Source organism: Fragaria vesca, linkage group LG2 (genome assembly GCF_000184155.1).
Source record: "Fragaria vesca subsp. vesca linkage group LG2, FraVesHawaii_1.0, whole genome shotgun sequence".
Classification (NCBI taxonomy): Eukaryota; Viridiplantae; Streptophyta; class Magnoliopsida; order Rosales; family Rosaceae; genus Fragaria; species Fragaria vesca.
Window position 1 is genome coordinate 19,633,644 of NC_020492.1, and position 19,023 is coordinate 19,652,666.

Genomic DNA, 19,023 nt, shown 5'->3' on the forward strand with positions numbered 1-19,023 from the left:
ATATATTATTATATATATATATATATATATATATATTCAAAATAGGGGTAATGTACCGGCCGGTAGAAAATGACTTATCATGGAGGTCGTTGTTGTATTAATGTTGTTGCATTATTTGACATTTGAATTATCTTCTCATAAATTCGATGGTCCAAAAAATGGACATTTCGATGGAAATATCAAGAAATTATCGATATTGTAGATTATCGGAAAAAAAAATGATAAAAAGAGGATGAAATATATGAGAGGATATATATAAAAATGTTCTAATAATAACCAAAATGCATCTCAACAAGGTTGGTTGGGGTGTTTTAGTTGTCCTTGGACAACCAAGGTTCGGGTCTCACATGCTATGATTGTCTTTTGTACTAATATTTGAAATTTGGTTGTAAAATCTCGAGAATTTCGGTTAAATTTTTATCATAAAATATCGTGATATATCTATAATTTCTTGCAAGTTTGCTTGGTATATAAATATGTGATTGCCTTGTGTACTAATATTTGAAATATGGGTATAAAATCTTGAGAATTTTGGCTAAATTTCGAAATTATCATAAAATATCGTGATATATCCATAATTTCTCGCGAGATTGTTTGGTATCTCAATTAAATATCGAGATCATGAAAAAAGGAAATTTCGGGGATAATTTCTATTTTTCAGTCCTTGGCTCTTATCTCTAAGTATCGTATTTACTTTTTACACATAACAATAGGTAATTGTATACATATATATCAATATATGTCCTCGAGTTTGGAAATGAATACATATGAGATTTATACCGTACGTAGTCTATAATTGTCATATATAAGTATATAACAAGTTCGTTAGAATACATATGAGATTTATACCATACGTAATCTATAACTGTCATATATAACAAGTTTGTTATTATGTTTTAGCGAGCTAATAAGATAATGATATGCTCATCAGACAGTTGCTATGTATATGTGTATATGAGATGTGATTCAAATAGGCCGGAGATTGTTACCCCATCGTCACCAGAATACCGCGTGCATCATGGCGTGGTTTGCAGAGTGCCTTCAAGTGCTCAGCTTTAGACAAGGACTGGTATAATCCTTCTGTCATATCAATCTCTTTCCCGTCTATCTTCTCCCATTCAAAGCATTGAATCAAGGCTCCCAAAAGCATCCCCATCAATCTTTTTCCTAGCGGAGCTCCAGGACAACCTCGTCTCCCAGCGCCAAAAGGAATCATCTTATATCCTTCAAAACCACTGATCTTTCCGCTTTCAAATCGCTCCGGCATGAATTTGGTTGGATTCTCCCACAGGTCTGGATCTCTATGAATGCTCCAAGCGTTCACCAATAACTGCGTGCCACGGGGGACATGGAAACCACTGACTGTGCATTCCTCCGATGATTCGTGTGGCACGAGAAGTTGAGCAACTGGAAACAACCTTGTGGACTCTGTGTATATTTTCTGTAGGTATTCTAGCTTGGGCAAATCTGCTTCATCCAATAGTCGTTCTTGTCCAACATTGGCTTCGATTTCAGCTCGAGCCTTTTCCATTTCGTTTGGATGGTTGAGAAGAAGTGCCATTGCAAATTCAACGGCCGTTGCTGCTGATTCAGTCCCGCCACGTAGTATTGACTACACGTAGAGAATTCCTGAAAAATTAACCACACAAACTACCAAATCACACAAAATCTCAAAAGAAAAGAAGATACTTACTGTTATAACAGCTTTCATGGTTTCGTCAGTATAGAACTCAGGATGTAGCTGTTGCAAAGAGAGCATTATATCAATCAGCGTAGGCTTTCCTTCACTACAAGCCCCATCACTCCGCATCCTCCTTTGCTCGTCGATCAAGCTTTGATAAAATCCATCCATCTTCTTCATCAACTCCATCATCCTCTTCTCCACCCCTTGAAAATCCACCAACTGAAGAACCGGGAAAAAGTCATTAAGATTTGAGAAAGACCCATGAATCTGCTTCAACTCCTTTATCATCTCCCTAAACCGCCTCGCTTCCTGGTCCGCCTCATCTTCAGTGTAATACCTCTTCCCCGCTATCATTTGCATCATGACGTTAAAACTGAGCTTCTTGAGTCTGTCTCTCAACTCCACCTTGGCCCAACCGTTGGTACCGCAGTCTTTAACCAGCTGCTTCAGCAAAACACGAACCTCCTCCTTCCGAAGTTCCACTAGCATGCTGAGCTGCTTCGTCGTGAAGAGTTCCATTGTGGTGAGGCGTCGTAGGGTGCGCCAATGATCGCCATAAGGAGCCCATATCATAGACTTGTAGTTGTAGTTCAGGTGCTTCCCGGCAAGCATCCGTGGACGGTTTGCGAAGACGACGTCGTTTTTGGTGAAGCATTCTTCGACCGCAGAGGGTGAGGAGACTACGAGCAGATTGCGATATCCTAACCGGAGAAACAGCACGGGGCCGTACTTTTGAGAGAGTTTGTGCAAAGTCCGGTGAAGAGGTTCTTTCCTGTTTCTGATCAAGTGGAGATGGCCTATGATAGGGATCGAAGGTGGGCTCGGTGGGAGTATTTTTTTAGGGTTACTTGGTCCATACTTGTGTGTGATGAAGTTGCAGACCAACATAATGAAGAAGAAAGCTAAGATGGTGAATAACCAGAGAGATTCTTCCATGACTAAAGTGATTATTGGTTAGTTGGTTCGACTAGACCTTGATCCGCTTTGTTTTATAGAGTAGTCGATCGCTATCGTTGTATCTAACTAGTGGAGACCATCGTCATTCATGAGATCAATTATAGCAAGTTTACCCCAAAAGGTGACGTTTTAAGCTTGGTGACTACCATTTCTAGTTTTGATGACGACTTTCCCAGCGCGGCGGGCAAGTGAACATTAAAGGGATTGATGCTGTAGATTGCTTAACTAATGGGACTCATCATCTAGTTGAAAACTTGAAATTAAAGAAAAAATTCTCGAACACGTAATGGTCCCTGGCTAGCACATTCATGATGTAGTGTTATACTCTTTGTTTTCCTCAATAATGGTCCTTTGTTCACGTGCCACCCCCACCCCCCTCTTCTTCTTCTTTTTGGAATGAAAATTTGATTCTCAGACCAAAAAAAGAAAATTTGATTCAAAACAAACAACTAATACAATAATTGGGAAATATTGGTGGTAGTCGACATAAATTCCCTACTCTCTTCCCTAATATTAGAGTTAGTTACGGATATGTCACAACCTATGACATTCATGCGCGCACTGGGATTTCAATAAAGAGAGATATTCGATCGTTTTCTACTACATGAGTTTCTTACCCAAAAGAACTTAACCAGGAAAAATGAATCATTCTACACCAAATTCTTTTTTCCTCTTATTTTTCTACATTCTTGATTGAGTGAGTGCGAATATAAATTCTATCAAGTTTTATTTTTAAGTTAGAAGTGTTCTATATATAGAAAGAGCAAAAATAAGGAAAAATGAATCACTTTACACCCAACGTGGTTTCTCTACTTTACATATCTACTTCCCAAGTGCTTTGTGAACATCACCAAAAACAGTTGACATATAGAGCAAAACTATGGACTCTAATTTCACATACACATTTTAGGAAATGTAATATCCTTCCTCATTTTTATATTGTTAACCACGTTGTGTCTATAATTTGAGAGGTTTTGGCTTTACGTCTCTTTTCTTTTTACTCTATTTTTCTTTTCTTTTTTAATATATCTTATACGGAGGGATAAGGAGGACTCTCATCTTCTCTCTCTCATTATCATAAACAAAACAAGAACAAAATCTTTGTTAAACGAAATATAGAGTAATGTTAGGTGAAACATCTTTTGGTGAACTATCAAGAGCCCACCTTACGTAACAGTTGACATGACATGCCTATGTCATCAATTATGTGTCATTTCTATGCCTACGTCATCAATTATGCGTCATTTCTAGTATTTTCAAATTTCAGTTTTTTGTTGTTAATTATGAAATTTCTTTTCATTTTTACTTTCTTATTTTTATTTTTCAAACCTTTATCTTACTAATCCTTAAAAAAAAACTTTATGATATAAACCTTAGCCTGCTCTCGTCTCATTCATCCGCTCCCACATCCCTCTTCAATTTAGTCGATTAAGGAATTCTCAAGATCCATGGAAAATGGTTGATCGTTGACAATTAATAGGAAAACTAAGATGAAGGAAAACTAATCGATAGGAAAACTAATCCAAGTAACTAATCAAATTACTTATGAGATATCAGAATCAAGAGGAAAACTAAGATGAAGGAAATCTAATCGACTAAATTGAAGAGGGATGTGGGAGCTCATGAGGGAGATGAGAGCAGGCTAGGGTTTATATCAAAAAGATTTTTTTTAAAGATTAGTTAGATAAAGGCTAGGATAGGGTTTGAAAATTAAATAAGAAAATAAAAATGAAAAGAAATTTCGTAATTAACAACAAAAAACTGAAATTTGAAAATACTAGAAATGACAACACATAATTGATGATGTAGGCATGCCACGTCAGCTGTCACGTAAGATGGGCTCTTGATGGTTCACCTATCATTACTCCGAAATATATATGCTCGACTTAAGCGGTACTATACTGTGTCGCAAGAATGGAGAAATTGTTGTGATTGAAGTTGGATATGAGCATCTCCCCGATCTTTGCTCGCATTGTGGCAAGGTTGGGCACATTGTTAATACTTGTAAGCAACTGCGAAAACATGCATCTTCTCGTCAGACTGAGATGGTGACGAGCCAGGAACAATCTCGTAAACCGAGACGTCGTCGACAAAAGATAAAAAAAAGTATTTGTTGCAAAGACTGTGAATGCATATGCCGAAGAGAGTCTTTCATTTGCACGAGTGTCTTCTTCTCTTGATGAAGTTGAGGTTGTTGATTCAGATTTGAACCAGATTGTGAATGTTCCTGCTCCAATTGTTGTTGAGCAAGTCATTGCTCCAATAGTACAAGAGGTAGAACAAAACATCTCAAGCGTAATTGCAAGTGTTCAGTTCTAACAAACTCTCCAGGTAATATTGATGTCAATATTTCTACAAGTAATAGTTTTGAGATTCTTGCTCCAATGCAACTTGGTGAAGACATTGTTGCAAATGAGCAAGAGACAGTTAGAGAGTGCATCGACACTGGTAAGAAAAAAAAAAAAAATACTTTGGTAGAATCTGGTATTCATCAAACCAAGTTTTGTTGGGGTAATTTGAAAAATAAGGAACCCGTTGGTCATCATACATATGTATAGACTCAAAGCTTGGGTCCTCCGACTTCTTGATTTGATGAAGTTGGAACTCGGGAAGATGAGAATGTTCTTAATTCTCTCCCGAAGTCTCAAAAAAAAAATTAAAGATAAAAAATAATTAATGAGACCCTTACCCTATCCGTAATCAGACTCCTATTATGTGTCTTGATCTTTGATGCAGTCATCTTTGACTTGCTCATGTTTTTTCTGCCTTTTGATTTTATTTTTTCATCTTAAGGATTTAGGCATCATGTCCCTCGCTTAGGTACTATTTCTTTATTTAATAAATTTCTTTTGATTGCCAAAAAAAAAAAAAGCGGATCCAAAACGCATACATTGGATATGGATATGATGCATGATACCTATCAATCTCGAGCAGTAGGTGTTGACCGTATAAGAGTGCAATGACTGCAATCTCGTTCGCCCAGGTACTAGTTGACTATGTGAATTTGTATAAATGTCATTAGATTAAGACTCATTTAATTTCAACGGTTAAATCTAAGTTGATTGGTTATATTATATATATCAACAGTTAGATATTAATAAGCCTTAATTCAGTTGTACAAATCACTGATCAGATAGTGACCGGATGAATGGAATTGTATTAGTCCTATATCTAGACACTTTGGTAAGAGATAACTTACTAACTTACTAACTTACATTCGTCCACGACAACATAACTTACTAACTTCACAGAGTATGATTACCAAATGTCCAAATAAAAATAGGGAAAATTCTCATTAGCCCTAAATTTGACGATTTTTTTCCCACTAACAAAAATAGATTCTAAAATTCCCATCAACCTATTGACTCTTAAAGATATGTTCCCACTAACAAAGTTTTTGACTTTTTCCTTAACTTTGTTGTCTAAAATACTCTCCCTTAATCTAACACTCTCTTCTACGACTTTTTCAGATCTCCTCTCTCTCTCTCTCTCTCTCTCTCTCTCTCTCTCTCTCTCTCTCTCTCTCTCTCTCTCTCTCTCTCTCTCTCTCTCTCTCTCTCTCTCTCTCTCTCTCTCTCTCTCTCTCTCTCTCTCTCTCTCTCATCGGAGAAGATTCAAACAACGGCGCTTGATGCTAACCATGGTCCTTTAAAGATGACGACGCCGCCGCGTGGATCGAAGTCTCCGTAGAAGAACCTGAGGTCGGCGGAGAGGAAAATCACACCAGCGACTTTCCGGTGATTGAGAGGTGGAACCGTTTCAGGTGAACGAGTAAGGCTGGTCGTCGGGGCTGTTGGCCGTCGCCGACGAGGCGATCTGAATCTCATTCTCGCCTGCTCCTATTCTCTTAGATCCACCTCTACTGGTACCGGTGGTGGAGCACAATCAAACATGGAAGACTAGAAGCTCACTTTATTCCACGACCGGTGGTTTCATGGGTTAAAGTACTGTGAATTAGTTTTAGCGTGTTTAAATGATCTCCCTTTGCCATTGCTTTTTCTTTTGCATATAGATATCAATCATGGATTATATTTTTCCATGGTTCCCCCGTTTGTTATCAGGCATATAGATATCAATCATGCATGGTTCCCCCGTTTGCCATTGTTATTTAGGCATATAGATATCAATCATGGATTATATCTTTCCATGGCATTATACTTGACTTTTGTTGTGCTCATGGTACAATTTGAAAAAGTCAGGTGATATTAGGTTCTAATCACTCGAGTCTACTGCCCCCAGTAGATCCTCTTACTACCCGCAGTAGACCCCCGGATAGACCCCCTATTGCTCCTAGTAGACCCTCTTACTGCCCCCAGTAGACCTCCGGACAGATCCCCTGCTGCCCCCTGTAGACCTTTTTACTGCCCATGTACTCTCCTACTGCCCCTAATAGATCCTCCTACTACCCCTAGTAGACCCCCGGATAGACCTCCTACTGCCCCCAGTAGATCCCTTAGCTTTCGTCGGAACCCGGTCAACGGTGGCTGGAGCCCGATCAACGTCATTGGTCGTGGGAATCAAATCATATAAACTTTATTTTATAATAGACTCTTATAATGGTCTATTGTAGTTTATTTAATTCATTAAGGGTATAATTGTCTTTCTGCTGTTTAAGTTGGCTCTTAAGAATTTTAAAATCTGATTTTGTTAGTGAGAATAAAATTCTTAAAATTAGGGCTAGTGGGCATTGTCCTATAAAAATAGTTCTAATTAAATGAAAGCTCTTGATGTGCGTAATTTTATTCATACATAGTAGAAATTACAGGTTATGCATGGCACATACGTACGTGAGATTTAACATTTTGGTTCTTTATCCTACCATTCCTCTGTTTACATTGAAGCCTCAATAGTCAATATCAGGGCGTGGTTTGCAGAAAGCCTCCAAGGGATGTGTCCTTGGCATTGTCAGATCCAACCCTAAACGAGACTACCTTATATCCCTCCTTATCCGCTCCATCCCTCAAACCTAGCTATCCGGCTTGAACTCTGCCGGATCCTCCCAAATTTCGGCGTCATGCTAGTTCATCACCAGAAAACCGCATCATGGCGTGGTTTGCAGAGTGACTTCAAGGGCTCAGCTTTTATCAAAACCTGAAATAAACCTTCTGCCATATCAATTTCTTCCCCATCTATCTTCTCCCATTCGAAGCATTGAATCAAGGCTCCCAATACTATCCCCATCAGTCTTTTTCCTAGAGGAGATCCAGAACAAGCCCTTCTCCCAACGCCAAAAGGAATCATCTTAAACCCTTCAAAGCCACTCTTTCCGCTTTCGAACCGGTCCGGCATAAACTTTGTTGGATTCTCCCACAGGTCTGGATCTCTGTGAATGCTCCAAGCGTTGACCAGTAACTGCGTGCCGCGAGGGATATGAAAACCACTGATGGTGCAGTCCTCGGATGATTCTCGTGGCACAAGAAGTGGAGCAGGTGGAAATAACCTCAGGGACTCTGTGTAAATTTTCTGTAGGTATTCTAGTTTCGGTAAATCTGCTTCATCCAACAGTCGTTCATGTCCAACATTATCTTCGATTTCAGCTCGAGCCTTTTCCATTTCATCTGGATGGTTGAGAAGAATTGACATTGTCCATTCCACGGCCGTTGATGCTGATCCAGTCCCGGCACGTAGTATTGTCTACACATAGAAAAGTCATGAAAGATTAACCGTATACTACAAAACATACAAAATCTCAAAAGAAAAACCATAGTCATATATTTACTTCCTAAATATTTGTATACCATGTATATCAGTATATGTCTGCACCACATACAAATCCTTAAAATAAAAAAGGTCTATTCACTCATGTATCGGGAATTTGGATAACGTTTTTTTCCTTCTCGAAATGTAATTAAGAGAATTCATCTAAACGTACCCCAAAGCTGTTCTAGTATATCTAGTATTACTATTATTATTATTACTTTGAATAAAATAACACTTATTCAAAAGAATAAAATAACACTATTACTATTGAGGGAAATACATATATACATGTACTTACAGTTATAACACCTTTCATGGTTTCGTCAGTATAGAACTCAGGATCCTGCTGTTGTAAAGAGAGCATTATATCTATCAACGTAGGCTTTCCCTCAACACAAGCCCCATCACTCCTCATCTTCCTTTGCTCGTCGATCAAGCTTTGGAAAAATCCATCCATCTTCTTCATCAACTCCTTCATCCTCTTCTCCACCCCTTGAAAATCAACCAACTGAAGAACCGGGAAAAAATCATTAAGATTTGAAAGCCCATGAATCTGCATCAACTCCTTTATCAACTCCCTAAACCGCCTCGCTTCCAGGTCCGCCTCGTCTTCGCTATAGTACCTCTTCCCCGCTATCATTTGCATCAGGACGTTAAAACTAAGCTTCTTGAGTCTGTGTCTCAATTCCACCTTGGCCCAGCCGTTGGTACCGCAGTCTTGAACCAGCTGCTTCAGCAAAACACGAACCTCCTCCTTCCGAAATTGATCGAGCATGCTGAGCTGCTTCATCGTGAAGAGTTCCAAGGTGGTGAGGCGTCGTAGGGTGCGCCAATAATCACCATAAGGAGCCCATATCATGGACCTGTAGTTGTAGTTCAAGTGCTTCCCGGCAAGCGACCGTGGACGGTTTGCGAAGATGATGTCGTTTTTGGTGAAGCATTCTTCGACTGCAGATGGTGAGGAGACTATGAGTACGTTACGATACCCCAACCGGAGAAACATAACGGGGCCGTATTTTTGAGAGAGTTTATGGAAAGTCCGGTGAAGAGGTTCGTTATTGTTTCTGAGCAAATGGAGATGGCCTATGATAGGGAGTGAAGGTGGGCTTGGTGGGAATATTTTTCTAGGGTTACTTGCACCATACTTGTGTGTGATGAACTTGTAGACCAACGTAATGAAGAAGAAAGCTAAGACGGTGAAAAACCAGAGAGATTCTTCCATGACTAAAGTGATTATTGGTTAGTTGGTTCGACAAGACCTTGATCCGGTTTGTTTTATAGAGTAGTCGATCGTTATCGTTGTATCTAGCTAGTGGAGATCATCGTCATTCATGAGATCAATAATAGACAAGTTTACCCAAAAGGGTGGTGACGTTTTAAGACTGGTGACTAGCATTTGTGGTTTTGATGACGACTTTCCAAGCGGTGGGCAAGTGAACATTAAAGGGATGCTATCATCATCTAGTTGAAATTAAACAAGGATTTGTAAAGCATGTAATGGTCCCTGGCTCGCAAATTAACCTAGTGTTATACTCATTGCTTTCCTCTATGGTCCTTTGTTCACTTGCGTACTTTAAAAAAAAAATATTGAAAATTTTATTCCAAACAAACAACTAAGACAATCATCGAATAATATCGGTGGTGAACCTAGATTCTCCACTCTCTTCTCTAGTTAATAGGTCACAATCAATGACGTCATGTGCGCACTGAGATTCAATAAAGATATATATGGTCATTTCCTATTATATGTTGAGTACGAAGTTTCTTACATAAAAGAAACTGATGAGGAAAAGTGAATCATTCTACACCAAATTCTCTTTTTCTCTTCATTTGTCGGCTAAGTGTTGGACTACGCCAGAAAGTACGGTATATTGAAGTGGGGTCAGTCACGTGGCATAATAATGTCCACAAATCTTGAATTCGAAGGGCAATTAGATAATTTATAAAACAACCATGTTATGGTGAAAATTTAAGAACATTTAAGTCAAAGGTAATTCTAGCATTTCGATTTCTTTAATGTTTAATGTTTGTTGGGTGGTGGTGCGAGGTTGAGAAACATAGAGATGAGAGAGCAAAAGAGTAATACGCCTAATGTTTAAAGAGAAACCATGGTCATTACTCATCAGCTTGATCAATCGTCATAATCCTCTTCTTTAAAGATTGGGATGAGACGACGTCAATCGATGGTGTGAAAAAACAAAAACTAGCGAGAGGTTCCCCACTCTTCTTTGATCCGTCTCCGCAGACCATGTCGTCCCCGATCGTGATCTCCAAGGTCGGATAAACTGGGTTCGCCGCAGCTCCATTTGGCCCATGACCTTTGGCCTCGCTTGCTGCGCCGTCTAGATGGTGTACGCCGGAGCTGCTCGCTACGATTTGGAGTGCGGTATCATTTTCCGGCACAACCCACGCTAGTCGATTGCATGATCGTCGTTGCCGGTATTCTCACCGATTAGGTGTTGGTGATGGGAGACAGTCACATTACTGATGATGATATTGAGATGATGATTGGGAAAGCGATAAGGAAGCAAAAGCCAGAAAGAATTAGAGTTGAGCTTATGGTTTGGGGTTGACATAAACACCCTCAATATTTTTCTTTTACAAGTGATTTTTACTGTTAACAGAGTTAAATCTGAAATTTACTTACATACCCTTTTGAATTCGAATTTTGTGGATAGTATTACGCCACGTGTCATGTCTTTCTTCAGTGTACAGTACGCTGACATAGTCCAGCGCTTTCCTCATTTGTCTACGTTCCTTATTGAGTGCGAATATAAATTCTATTATGTTTTATTTTTAGTAACAAGTGTACTATATATAGAAGGAGAAAAAATAAGGTAAAATGAATCACTTTACACCCGAAGAGTTTCTTGAGCGTTTCTTTACATTTCGTATCTACCTCCCAACTACTTTTTCAACGTCACCAAACACGGTCTGGCATATAGACCAAATCCATGGACTCCAATTTCACATACACATTTCAGTAGATGAATTCTTGTTACACGTAATATATATGCTCGAATTGAGCGGTACTGCCGCAGAAAAAAAATCAATAACTTCTAACAGATCACCGTAACCCCGTGTCGGTCTTCGGTTCATCCCAATAGATAAGCTTTCGAATTCGGTGCCTGCAGCCTAAAGGATATATATAGCTAGATAGATACTCAAGCGCAGTGACAACATCATATGCATGCAACTTTATGCTCAGAATGGGTTCTTTTATTCTGATCTTTTGCCAGGAGATAGCTAGTTCTTTGCTACTTTGCATGTGGATCCAACACGCAGACGTCTCCGTGGCTTATTCTGGATATGGATCTGCTTGTTCAACTACCTAGCTAGCAATCTTAAGCAGTACATACGTGATGACCGTAGTAGAGATAATATATATATATATATATATATAAAGTGTAATCACGTTCACCGGTTAGTAGCTGATTATGTGAATTTGCATAACTGTTATTAGATTAGGGCTCAAATTCAAGTTGATTGGTTTAATATATCAACCATGATATTAATAAAGCCTTAACCTAATGACAGTTATTCAAACATCTCAACAGTTAATGATCGGATGAACCGTATTGTATGTTTAATGATATATCTAGACATTTACGTACTGTCACGTAACTACGTTACAACACAACGTCTGCTAGCTAGTAGACTCGTATAATATTTGTCCAACTTTGATGAAAGATATTATACATTCGTTTCCCTCGACAACACAACTTACTAACTTAATTTGTGGAGTATGATTACCAAATGTCCAAATAAAAATAGATCTGACTACGAAAGCTCTTAGTGTATCTATTTTTATTCATACATGCATAGTAAAGATTACAGATTATGCAGGGCACACACGTACGTGAGATTTAACATTTTGGTTCTTATCCTACCATTCCTATGTTTACATTGAAGCCTCAATAACAGGGCGTGGTTTGCAGAAAGCATCCAAGGGATGGATCCTTGGCATTGAAATACCCAACCCTTCACTCATGTCCACTTTCTCTTCACTAATCCTCTCCCACTCAAACGACTGAACCAAGGTTCCTATTGCCAATGCAATAAACCGTTTGGCCAGAACATCTCCGGGACAACCTCGTCGTCCGGCACCAAATGGGACTATCTTATATGCCTCCCCACCTTCACCGCTCCAACCCTCAAACCTCTCCGGCTTGAACTCTGTCGGATCCTCCCAGAACTCGGGGTCTCTATGAATCGCCCATGCATTAATCATGAGCATCGTGCCCCTTGGAACATCAAATCCCCCTACCACACAATCTTCGGAAGCTTCACGAGGCACTAGGAGTGGAACTGGGGGGTACACCCGAAGTGCCTCCGTTATCACATTTTGCAAGTAATTCAGCTTTGGTAAGTCTTGCTCATTCATTAGACGATGTTCTCCAACCTTTGCGTCTATCTCAGTTCGTACTTTGTTCATCTTGTCTGGATGGTTTAGCAATAGTGCCATTGCCCATTCCATGGTCGTTGATGCCGTTTCTGTCCCAGCAACCAGTAACACCTACACTTGAGCAATCAGCGGCGACTTAGTAGAATGTAAATTTGTAATGCATGATTTACTAGCTAAGTTTGCTCATGCGTGAGTAAAAATGTTCATACCAGATTTTCAACGAATCGATTCGAGTAAATGAAGTTACCGTAAAGTTGAAGAGACATTCTAACTTTGAGCAATATGAAATCATTGCGCAGTAGCATTGAGGACGGATTCATGTTTTATTCCATATTCATTATGAGATTAAATTCAAATATAGGAAAAATGATTCAAGTATCTATGTTGTTCAACCCTAGTGTCATAGTCAAAAAGAGGGTTCCTCACTTCTTTATCTCATTCAAGACCGTGCACGAGTCTTTTAGTCTCGCATGGCTAAGTGATAAAAGAAAAAAGAACTGTTACCAGCTAATTTTACATATATTCCGATCAATTTACCTATAGATTTAAGGATTAAATTCAGTTTGTCCCCTCGTGCTTTAGGTCAATAATCAGTTTGGTCTCATATCTTTTTTTTTAATAACGTTGGTCCTTGTACTCTCAAATGACATCATCTAAATCCAAAATTTGAATTTTAGTGCAAAAATGGGTGAGTTTGGTCCTTGAAAAATGAATTTTTTTCATCGTTAGAATGTTTATTTGCCCTATTTGTAGGTTAAAAAGCTCAAATGTGGATCCCCATGTCAGTTTCAAGTCAGCAAATAATATTATTTTTGAAGCCATATTAAAATTTTGGACTTAGTTGATGATGTTTGAGAGTACAAGGACCAACGTTATTAAAAAAAAGATATGAGACCAAACTGATTATTGACTTAAAGTACGAGGAGGCAAACTGAATTTAATCATACATTTAATTAAGACATAATTTGCTATGAAACATAAGATTAACTAATCAATTTAATTATCTCTTATCTTTAATGGTAATCAAGAGGACGTCAATTCATTAAAGTAAAAAGAAGATTACATATATAATTTCGATCATATATTATCTCTTATCTTTGGACTTTGGCGCTACAATGATATATGCATACATATAATTCCCGGGTTTGGCCGGCCGGCACAGAATATGGGAGCTGGCGGCAAATAATCTAGCCTTATCTCAACATTGAATACCATAATTTCTATGCACGACAAGACGCATGATAAGGATATTTGAACAACTAAATACTGAAACAGAGGAACCAATGAATGGTGAAGAGATGTGATCATCTCTCGTTGCATCTAAAATCTGTTGTCCATTTCCTAGCCTTTGGATCAAGTTTGATTAATGTCTTGCGCGCATTTAGTAGGTGATTAAAGATAGTCAAGGCTAAAAGTCTAAAACTCAAGTTCTCACCACTACTAAATTAATTTCAAATAAGAAATCAAGGAAAGCAAATTACGTACCCCAACGATGCCCTTGATGATATCGTCGGTGTAATATTTCTCTTCTGATTCTTGCAGTGACAATAGGTTATCAATCATCAACTTACTCCTAACCTTATCTTTCCGGTCAGAACAATCGACTGCCATGACTTTCCGACGCTCGTCGAGCAAACCCTGCAAAAACGTATCCATCCTCCGACTGAACCCTACAATCTTCTTCTCCAATCCGGTAACATCCATCCACTGCATGAACTGAAAGAAGTCTCCCAAGTTTGTTGTCGCAGAAAGCTCCACAGCTACCTTAATGACCTCCCTTACATTCTTAGCCTCGGCCTGGTCCTCCACATCTTCGCCGTAGAACCTCCTCCCCACCATCGTCATCGTCATTGCATTAAACGAGAGTTCCAAAAACTTGGTCTTTAGATCCACCTTTCTCATCCCATTATTGTTGACGCTTCTCCTCATGATCTGATCCAGCACCACCCGGACTTCTTCCTCCCTGACGGATTGGAACGCCGCGAGACGAGAGGAAGAGAAGAGCTCGAGGGTCATGACGCGGCGGAGGTTTCGCCAGAGGTCGCCGTGGGGAGCGAAGGTGACTGTGGTGTAGTCGTAGTGTAAGACTTTCCCGGCGAGCATTCGAGGGCGGTTGGTGAAGATGATGTCGTTCTTTGTGAAGCATTCTTCGGCGGCGGAAGGGGAGGTGAGGAGGAGAACTTTACGTGAGCCCCACCGGAGGAGGAGGACTTTACCGTAGGTTTCCGAGAGAGATTGGAGGGTTCGGTGAACTGGCTGTTTTAGGAGATGAAGGTGGCCGATGATCGGAAGTGAGGGCGGACTTGGGGGAAGGTTGTGGTATTTTTGTTCGTTGGATATGAAGAGCTTGTGAATGACAGTGATGAAGATGATTAAAGCTAAAGAACTGAACCAGAGTGAATCTACCATTTTGTTTGAAAGGTTGGTTCTTTTTCGGAGAGTCTGGAATGGACTATATGCGAGCAGACATTGGTTATATAATAATTGGCTAAATTTAGCCATCTACTTGATATGTGGAACAGTTGAAGTAGACCATTCCTTCATTTCCTTGCTATCTTTATTACTGATATCGGGTGACCGGAAGATTCCCCGATCCAAAAAATTTGGAAATAATGTTCAGCAACGATTTGTTTGTCTCATCTTTACAAAAATTGATGCCTATAGCAATATAACAAATGTATTTCGACACAAAACTTTGGTAGTAATAATATATAGCATTCTTCTGGTAACTAAGGGCATCTCTAACAAAGGTTGTCATACCCATACCTAAACTCAGAACTCATAAAAATTCATCTCCAACGATTAAAACCCATACCCAATTATGGGTTCCTACTATACAAGCGACCCAAAATGGGTCGACTTGCATGAAGGAAACCCAAATGTGCAGGCGCGGGACCCAGAGGGCAGCAGAAGCCAGCAGCTGCACGTGAAGGACTGGGCAGCAGCATGAGCTACGCGTGGCAAGTTTCGTCTGTGGAGAACGCGCGCTAGAAGACAGAAAATAAGGGCGGGAGCTGGAGACGCGCGACGCACGGGTGGAACCGGAGCTGCACACCTGCGGTTGAACCCACGTGAGCTCTCTTCTGACCCTCCAACGGTCCAAAAATGATCGGCCCAGATTGAATGATAAGGCCAAAATTTAAATAATTTGAATGAAAATCTTGTTTTTAAATGATTAAAATTTGGGTATGAGTATGAGTTTTGATATAATGGTTGGAGATGAAATATGAGTTTGAATAGTAATGAGTTTGGGTGACTCAAAATATAGGTATGGGTATGGGTATAGAAATAATGGTTGGAGATGCCCTAATTGACTAAAGAAACTCATGTTCAATAAGGACGAGCATGAATCTCCTGGTTAGTTAGTGACCGGATAAAAATGGTTGTAGGTAACAAATGTCTTAACACTAATAATGTGCATTAACCACCGAACAAAACCATTGTATACGTTTCTCTAGACAAGGATAAAAGTCTATGTACAAGGATTGTTCTGTTACAAGTGTACAACATGAGTATGAATGATTTAAGTGGGATTTCCTTCATGTCCTAATTTTCGAATTGAATTCGAAGCTTCTGCATCAAAGGGCGTGGTTTGCACAAGGCTTCCAATGGCTTGATCTTGGGCATGGTAAGTCCTAAACCTTCACTCATGTCCACCTTCTCTTCACTAATCCTCTCCCACTCAAATGCCTGAATCAAGCTTCCTAACACCAGTGCAATTAACCGGTTGGCTAGGCCAGCCCCGGGACAACCTCGTCTTCCGCCACCAAATGGAATTAGCCTATATCCTTGAGGACCTTCACCACTCCATCCTTCAAATCTCTCTGGCTTAAATTGTGTTGGCTCATGCCACAATTCAGGGTCCCTATGAATAGCCCATGCGTTGATCACCATCATTGTACCACAGGGCACATCAAAACCGCCTACTACACAATCCGCCGAGGCTTCACGAATCCCTAACAGTGGAACAGGAGGGTACAAACGCAGTGTCTCATTGATCACATTTTGTAAGTGATTCAGATTTGGCAAGTCTTGCTCATCCAACAGACGCCCTTGTCCGATCTTGATGTCAATCTCAGCTCTGACTTGATCCAACTGATCTGGATGGTTCAGCAATAGTGACATGGCCCATTCTAATGTCGTTGAATCAGTCTCAGTGCCGGCCGCCAACAACGCCTACAATAGATAGCAGAACAGGTTAGTTTTCAGAAGAGCCTGTGCATTCTATATGATAAATTATATGTAACCAGCAGTCCCTAAACAATTTCTTGCGTCCAGAACAAGTCATCTAATCCAACGATTCTCGACTCCAAAATTTTATTGTGTAGAAATGTAGCATTAATATACAAATATCCAATAGAGCACTTTAATTCTACTAATTCAGTACATATTGAGGTTGAGCTAGTACGTTACAAGTTTTATGAAACCATTACCAGAATGATGCCTTTGATGATCGCATCAGTGTAGAGCTCGGGTTCTGTTAGCTGAAGCAACAATAAGTTATCAATCAGCAACTTCCTGACCTCTCCTCCACCCTTGTTTTGATCACAATTCGATGACAAAGTTTCACGACGATCCGAAACCATAGTCTGCAAGAAACTGTCCATCTTAGCCATCAGCCCATCACCCTCACCATCTTCTTCTCCAACCCTGATACATCACCCCACTGTAAAAATGGCAAAAAGTCCCCCAAATTTGCTGTTGAGTTTAACTCCATTGCATCCCTAATAGCTTCTCGAAAATTCTTTGCTTCCTCAGCTTCTCCTACATCTTCTCCGTAATACCGCTTCCCCACGATCATCATCGTCATCACATTAAACGGAAGATTGATACACTTGGACTTAAGATCAACCTTTGTCATACCCGAACTGCAACTCCTGGAGATTTGATCGAGTAACAACCGGACTTCTTGTCTTGTGATACTTGAAAACAGAGCCATGCGTAACGAGGAGAAGATCTCGAGAGACATAATGCGGCGGAGGTTGCGCCATAAGTCGCCGTAGGGAGCTACGGCAACGGTTGTGTAGTTGTAGTGGAAGTGTTTTCCGGCGAGCAAGAACGGGCGGTTGGAGAAGGCGATATCGTGCTTAGTGAAACACTCTTCAACGATCAACGGCGAGGAGATCAAGACAACTCGCCGACAACCCCATCGGAGTAGTTGGATTTTGCCGTATTTAGCGGGGAGAGATTGGAGGGTTCGGTGGAGATGACCGATGACAGGAAGGCAAGGTGGGATTGGGGGTAGATTCTTATAGTTACGTGATCTATTGGTTATGAAAAGGTTGATGAGAAGCAGAGAAAAGAAGATGAGAACTAAACTGTAGAATAAGGGATCTCCCATTTTTGATCACTTCAAGTCTTCAAGACAGAGTTCAATGATCTTGCTATTTCTATATTCAGTGGGAATGCTTTTTTACTATAAACAATGGAGGTGTAGCAGTCTAGGTTAGACTCGTTGTAATTCTTGGGCCAAGTTTGACCTGAAATTTAGATTTTAGTTACTTTCCTTGATGATCAAAACACAATACAAAGGTTCGTTTTGGGCCTTAGGAGCCCCAATGGACCAACAAATGCAGCCCAAATGACTCCAAATGGTAAGACTGTAAGAGTGAACTGCATGGAAAGCTGGGAAAGGCAAAATAATTGGGGTAAATTGGGAGAGGCTTCCATGGTTTTCTACTTTTCTTTCATTTGAGTGGGGTAAATTGGGGTTGTTTTTGTTCTTTTTTGAAGAAAAAAGGAAAACCAGACTATCAAAAGAAATACTACACTTATATTAAGTTGGAAAATATTTCTAGGCCTTATTATGACGGCCTTATTAGAGCATCTCCAACAGCTTCCCTAAATTTGCAGCAAAGCCTTCATTCCTTAAATATTAATTATTCACGTGCTCCAATGATAAGAATAAAAATCTAGAATATTTTATTGGGTAATTTATGTTGTAATGAAATATACGATTTTTTTGTTATTATTAATAATCTTATAGCATTTTTTATTGTTTTAATAAATGTCGAAATCTCTAAAATGGAGAAGCTGTTGGAGTTGGAGTATAAAATTTTTAGGGCTTTTGGTTTTTTGCTTCCTCAATTTAGAGAAATTTTGGGGAAGCTGTTGGATATGCTCTTAAGACCTAGGATTTAAGATCCTAGGTGGCATGCCAAATCACATATCCATATCATCAAATAAAAAAATCATGCTATGTCATTTTTGGGTAAAAATACAATCTTATCATTTTATATCCAATTACTCTAGATTATTTTGTTTATATTCTATAAAA

At 39.6% G+C, this 19,023-nt stretch overlaps 4 protein-coding genes across 5 annotated transcripts; all 4 read right to left on the minus strand.

The window, feature by feature from the left end:
- Window positions 1–773: 773 nt before the first annotated feature.
- On the minus strand, window positions 774–2,638 carry LOC101302719 (isoflavone 2'-hydroxylase-like). Its single transcript, XM_004290888.1, has 2 exons — window positions 1,694–2,638; window positions 774–1,612 (listed from the first exon to the last, which is right to left on the minus strand). The coding sequence occupies exons 1-2, from the start codon at window positions 2,618–2,620 to the stop codon at window positions 986–988; spliced, it is 1,554 nt and encodes a 517-aa protein (XP_004290936.1). The 5' UTR covers window positions 2,621–2,638; the 3' UTR covers window positions 774–985.
- A 4,862-nt stretch (window positions 2,639–7,500) lies between these two features.
- Window positions 7,501–9,592, minus strand: LOC101303002 (isoflavone 2'-hydroxylase-like). The gene is made up of 2 exons (XM_004290889.1): window positions 8,640–9,592; window positions 7,501–8,275 (listed from the first exon to the last, which is right to left on the minus strand). The coding sequence occupies exons 1-2, from the start codon at window positions 9,561–9,563 to the stop codon at window positions 7,667–7,669; spliced, it is 1,533 nt and encodes a 510-aa protein (XP_004290937.1). The 5' UTR covers window positions 9,564–9,592; the 3' UTR covers window positions 7,501–7,666.
- A 2,603-nt stretch (window positions 9,593–12,195) lies between these two features.
- On the minus strand, window positions 12,196–15,353 carry LOC101303295 (isoflavone 2'-hydroxylase-like). Of its 2 annotated transcripts, none has more exons than XM_004290891.1 (2): window positions 14,325–15,353; window positions 12,196–12,857 (listed from the first exon to the last, which is right to left on the minus strand). In XM_004290891.1, exons 1-2 carry the CDS (start codon window positions 15,246–15,248, stop codon window positions 12,243–12,245), a joined length of 1,539 nt encoding a protein of 512 aa, XP_004290939.1. In that variant the 5' UTR covers window positions 15,249–15,353; the 3' UTR covers window positions 12,196–12,242. The 2 variants fall into 2 exon arrangements, with proteins under 2 accessions (XP_004290939.1, XP_004290938.1); XM_004290890.1 differs by having other exon boundaries at window positions 14,232–15,353.
- Window positions 15,354–16,263: 910 nt separating this feature from the next.
- On the minus strand, window positions 16,264–18,087 carry LOC101314725 (isoflavone 2'-hydroxylase-like). Its single transcript, XM_004292692.1, has 3 exons — window positions 17,380–18,087; window positions 17,180–17,335; window positions 16,264–16,922 (listed from the first exon to the last, which is right to left on the minus strand). Exons 1-3 carry the CDS (start codon window positions 18,085–18,087, stop codon window positions 16,293–16,295), a joined length of 1,494 nt encoding a protein of 497 aa, XP_004292740.1. The 3' UTR covers window positions 16,264–16,292.
- Window positions 18,088–19,023: the final 936 nt, after the last annotated feature.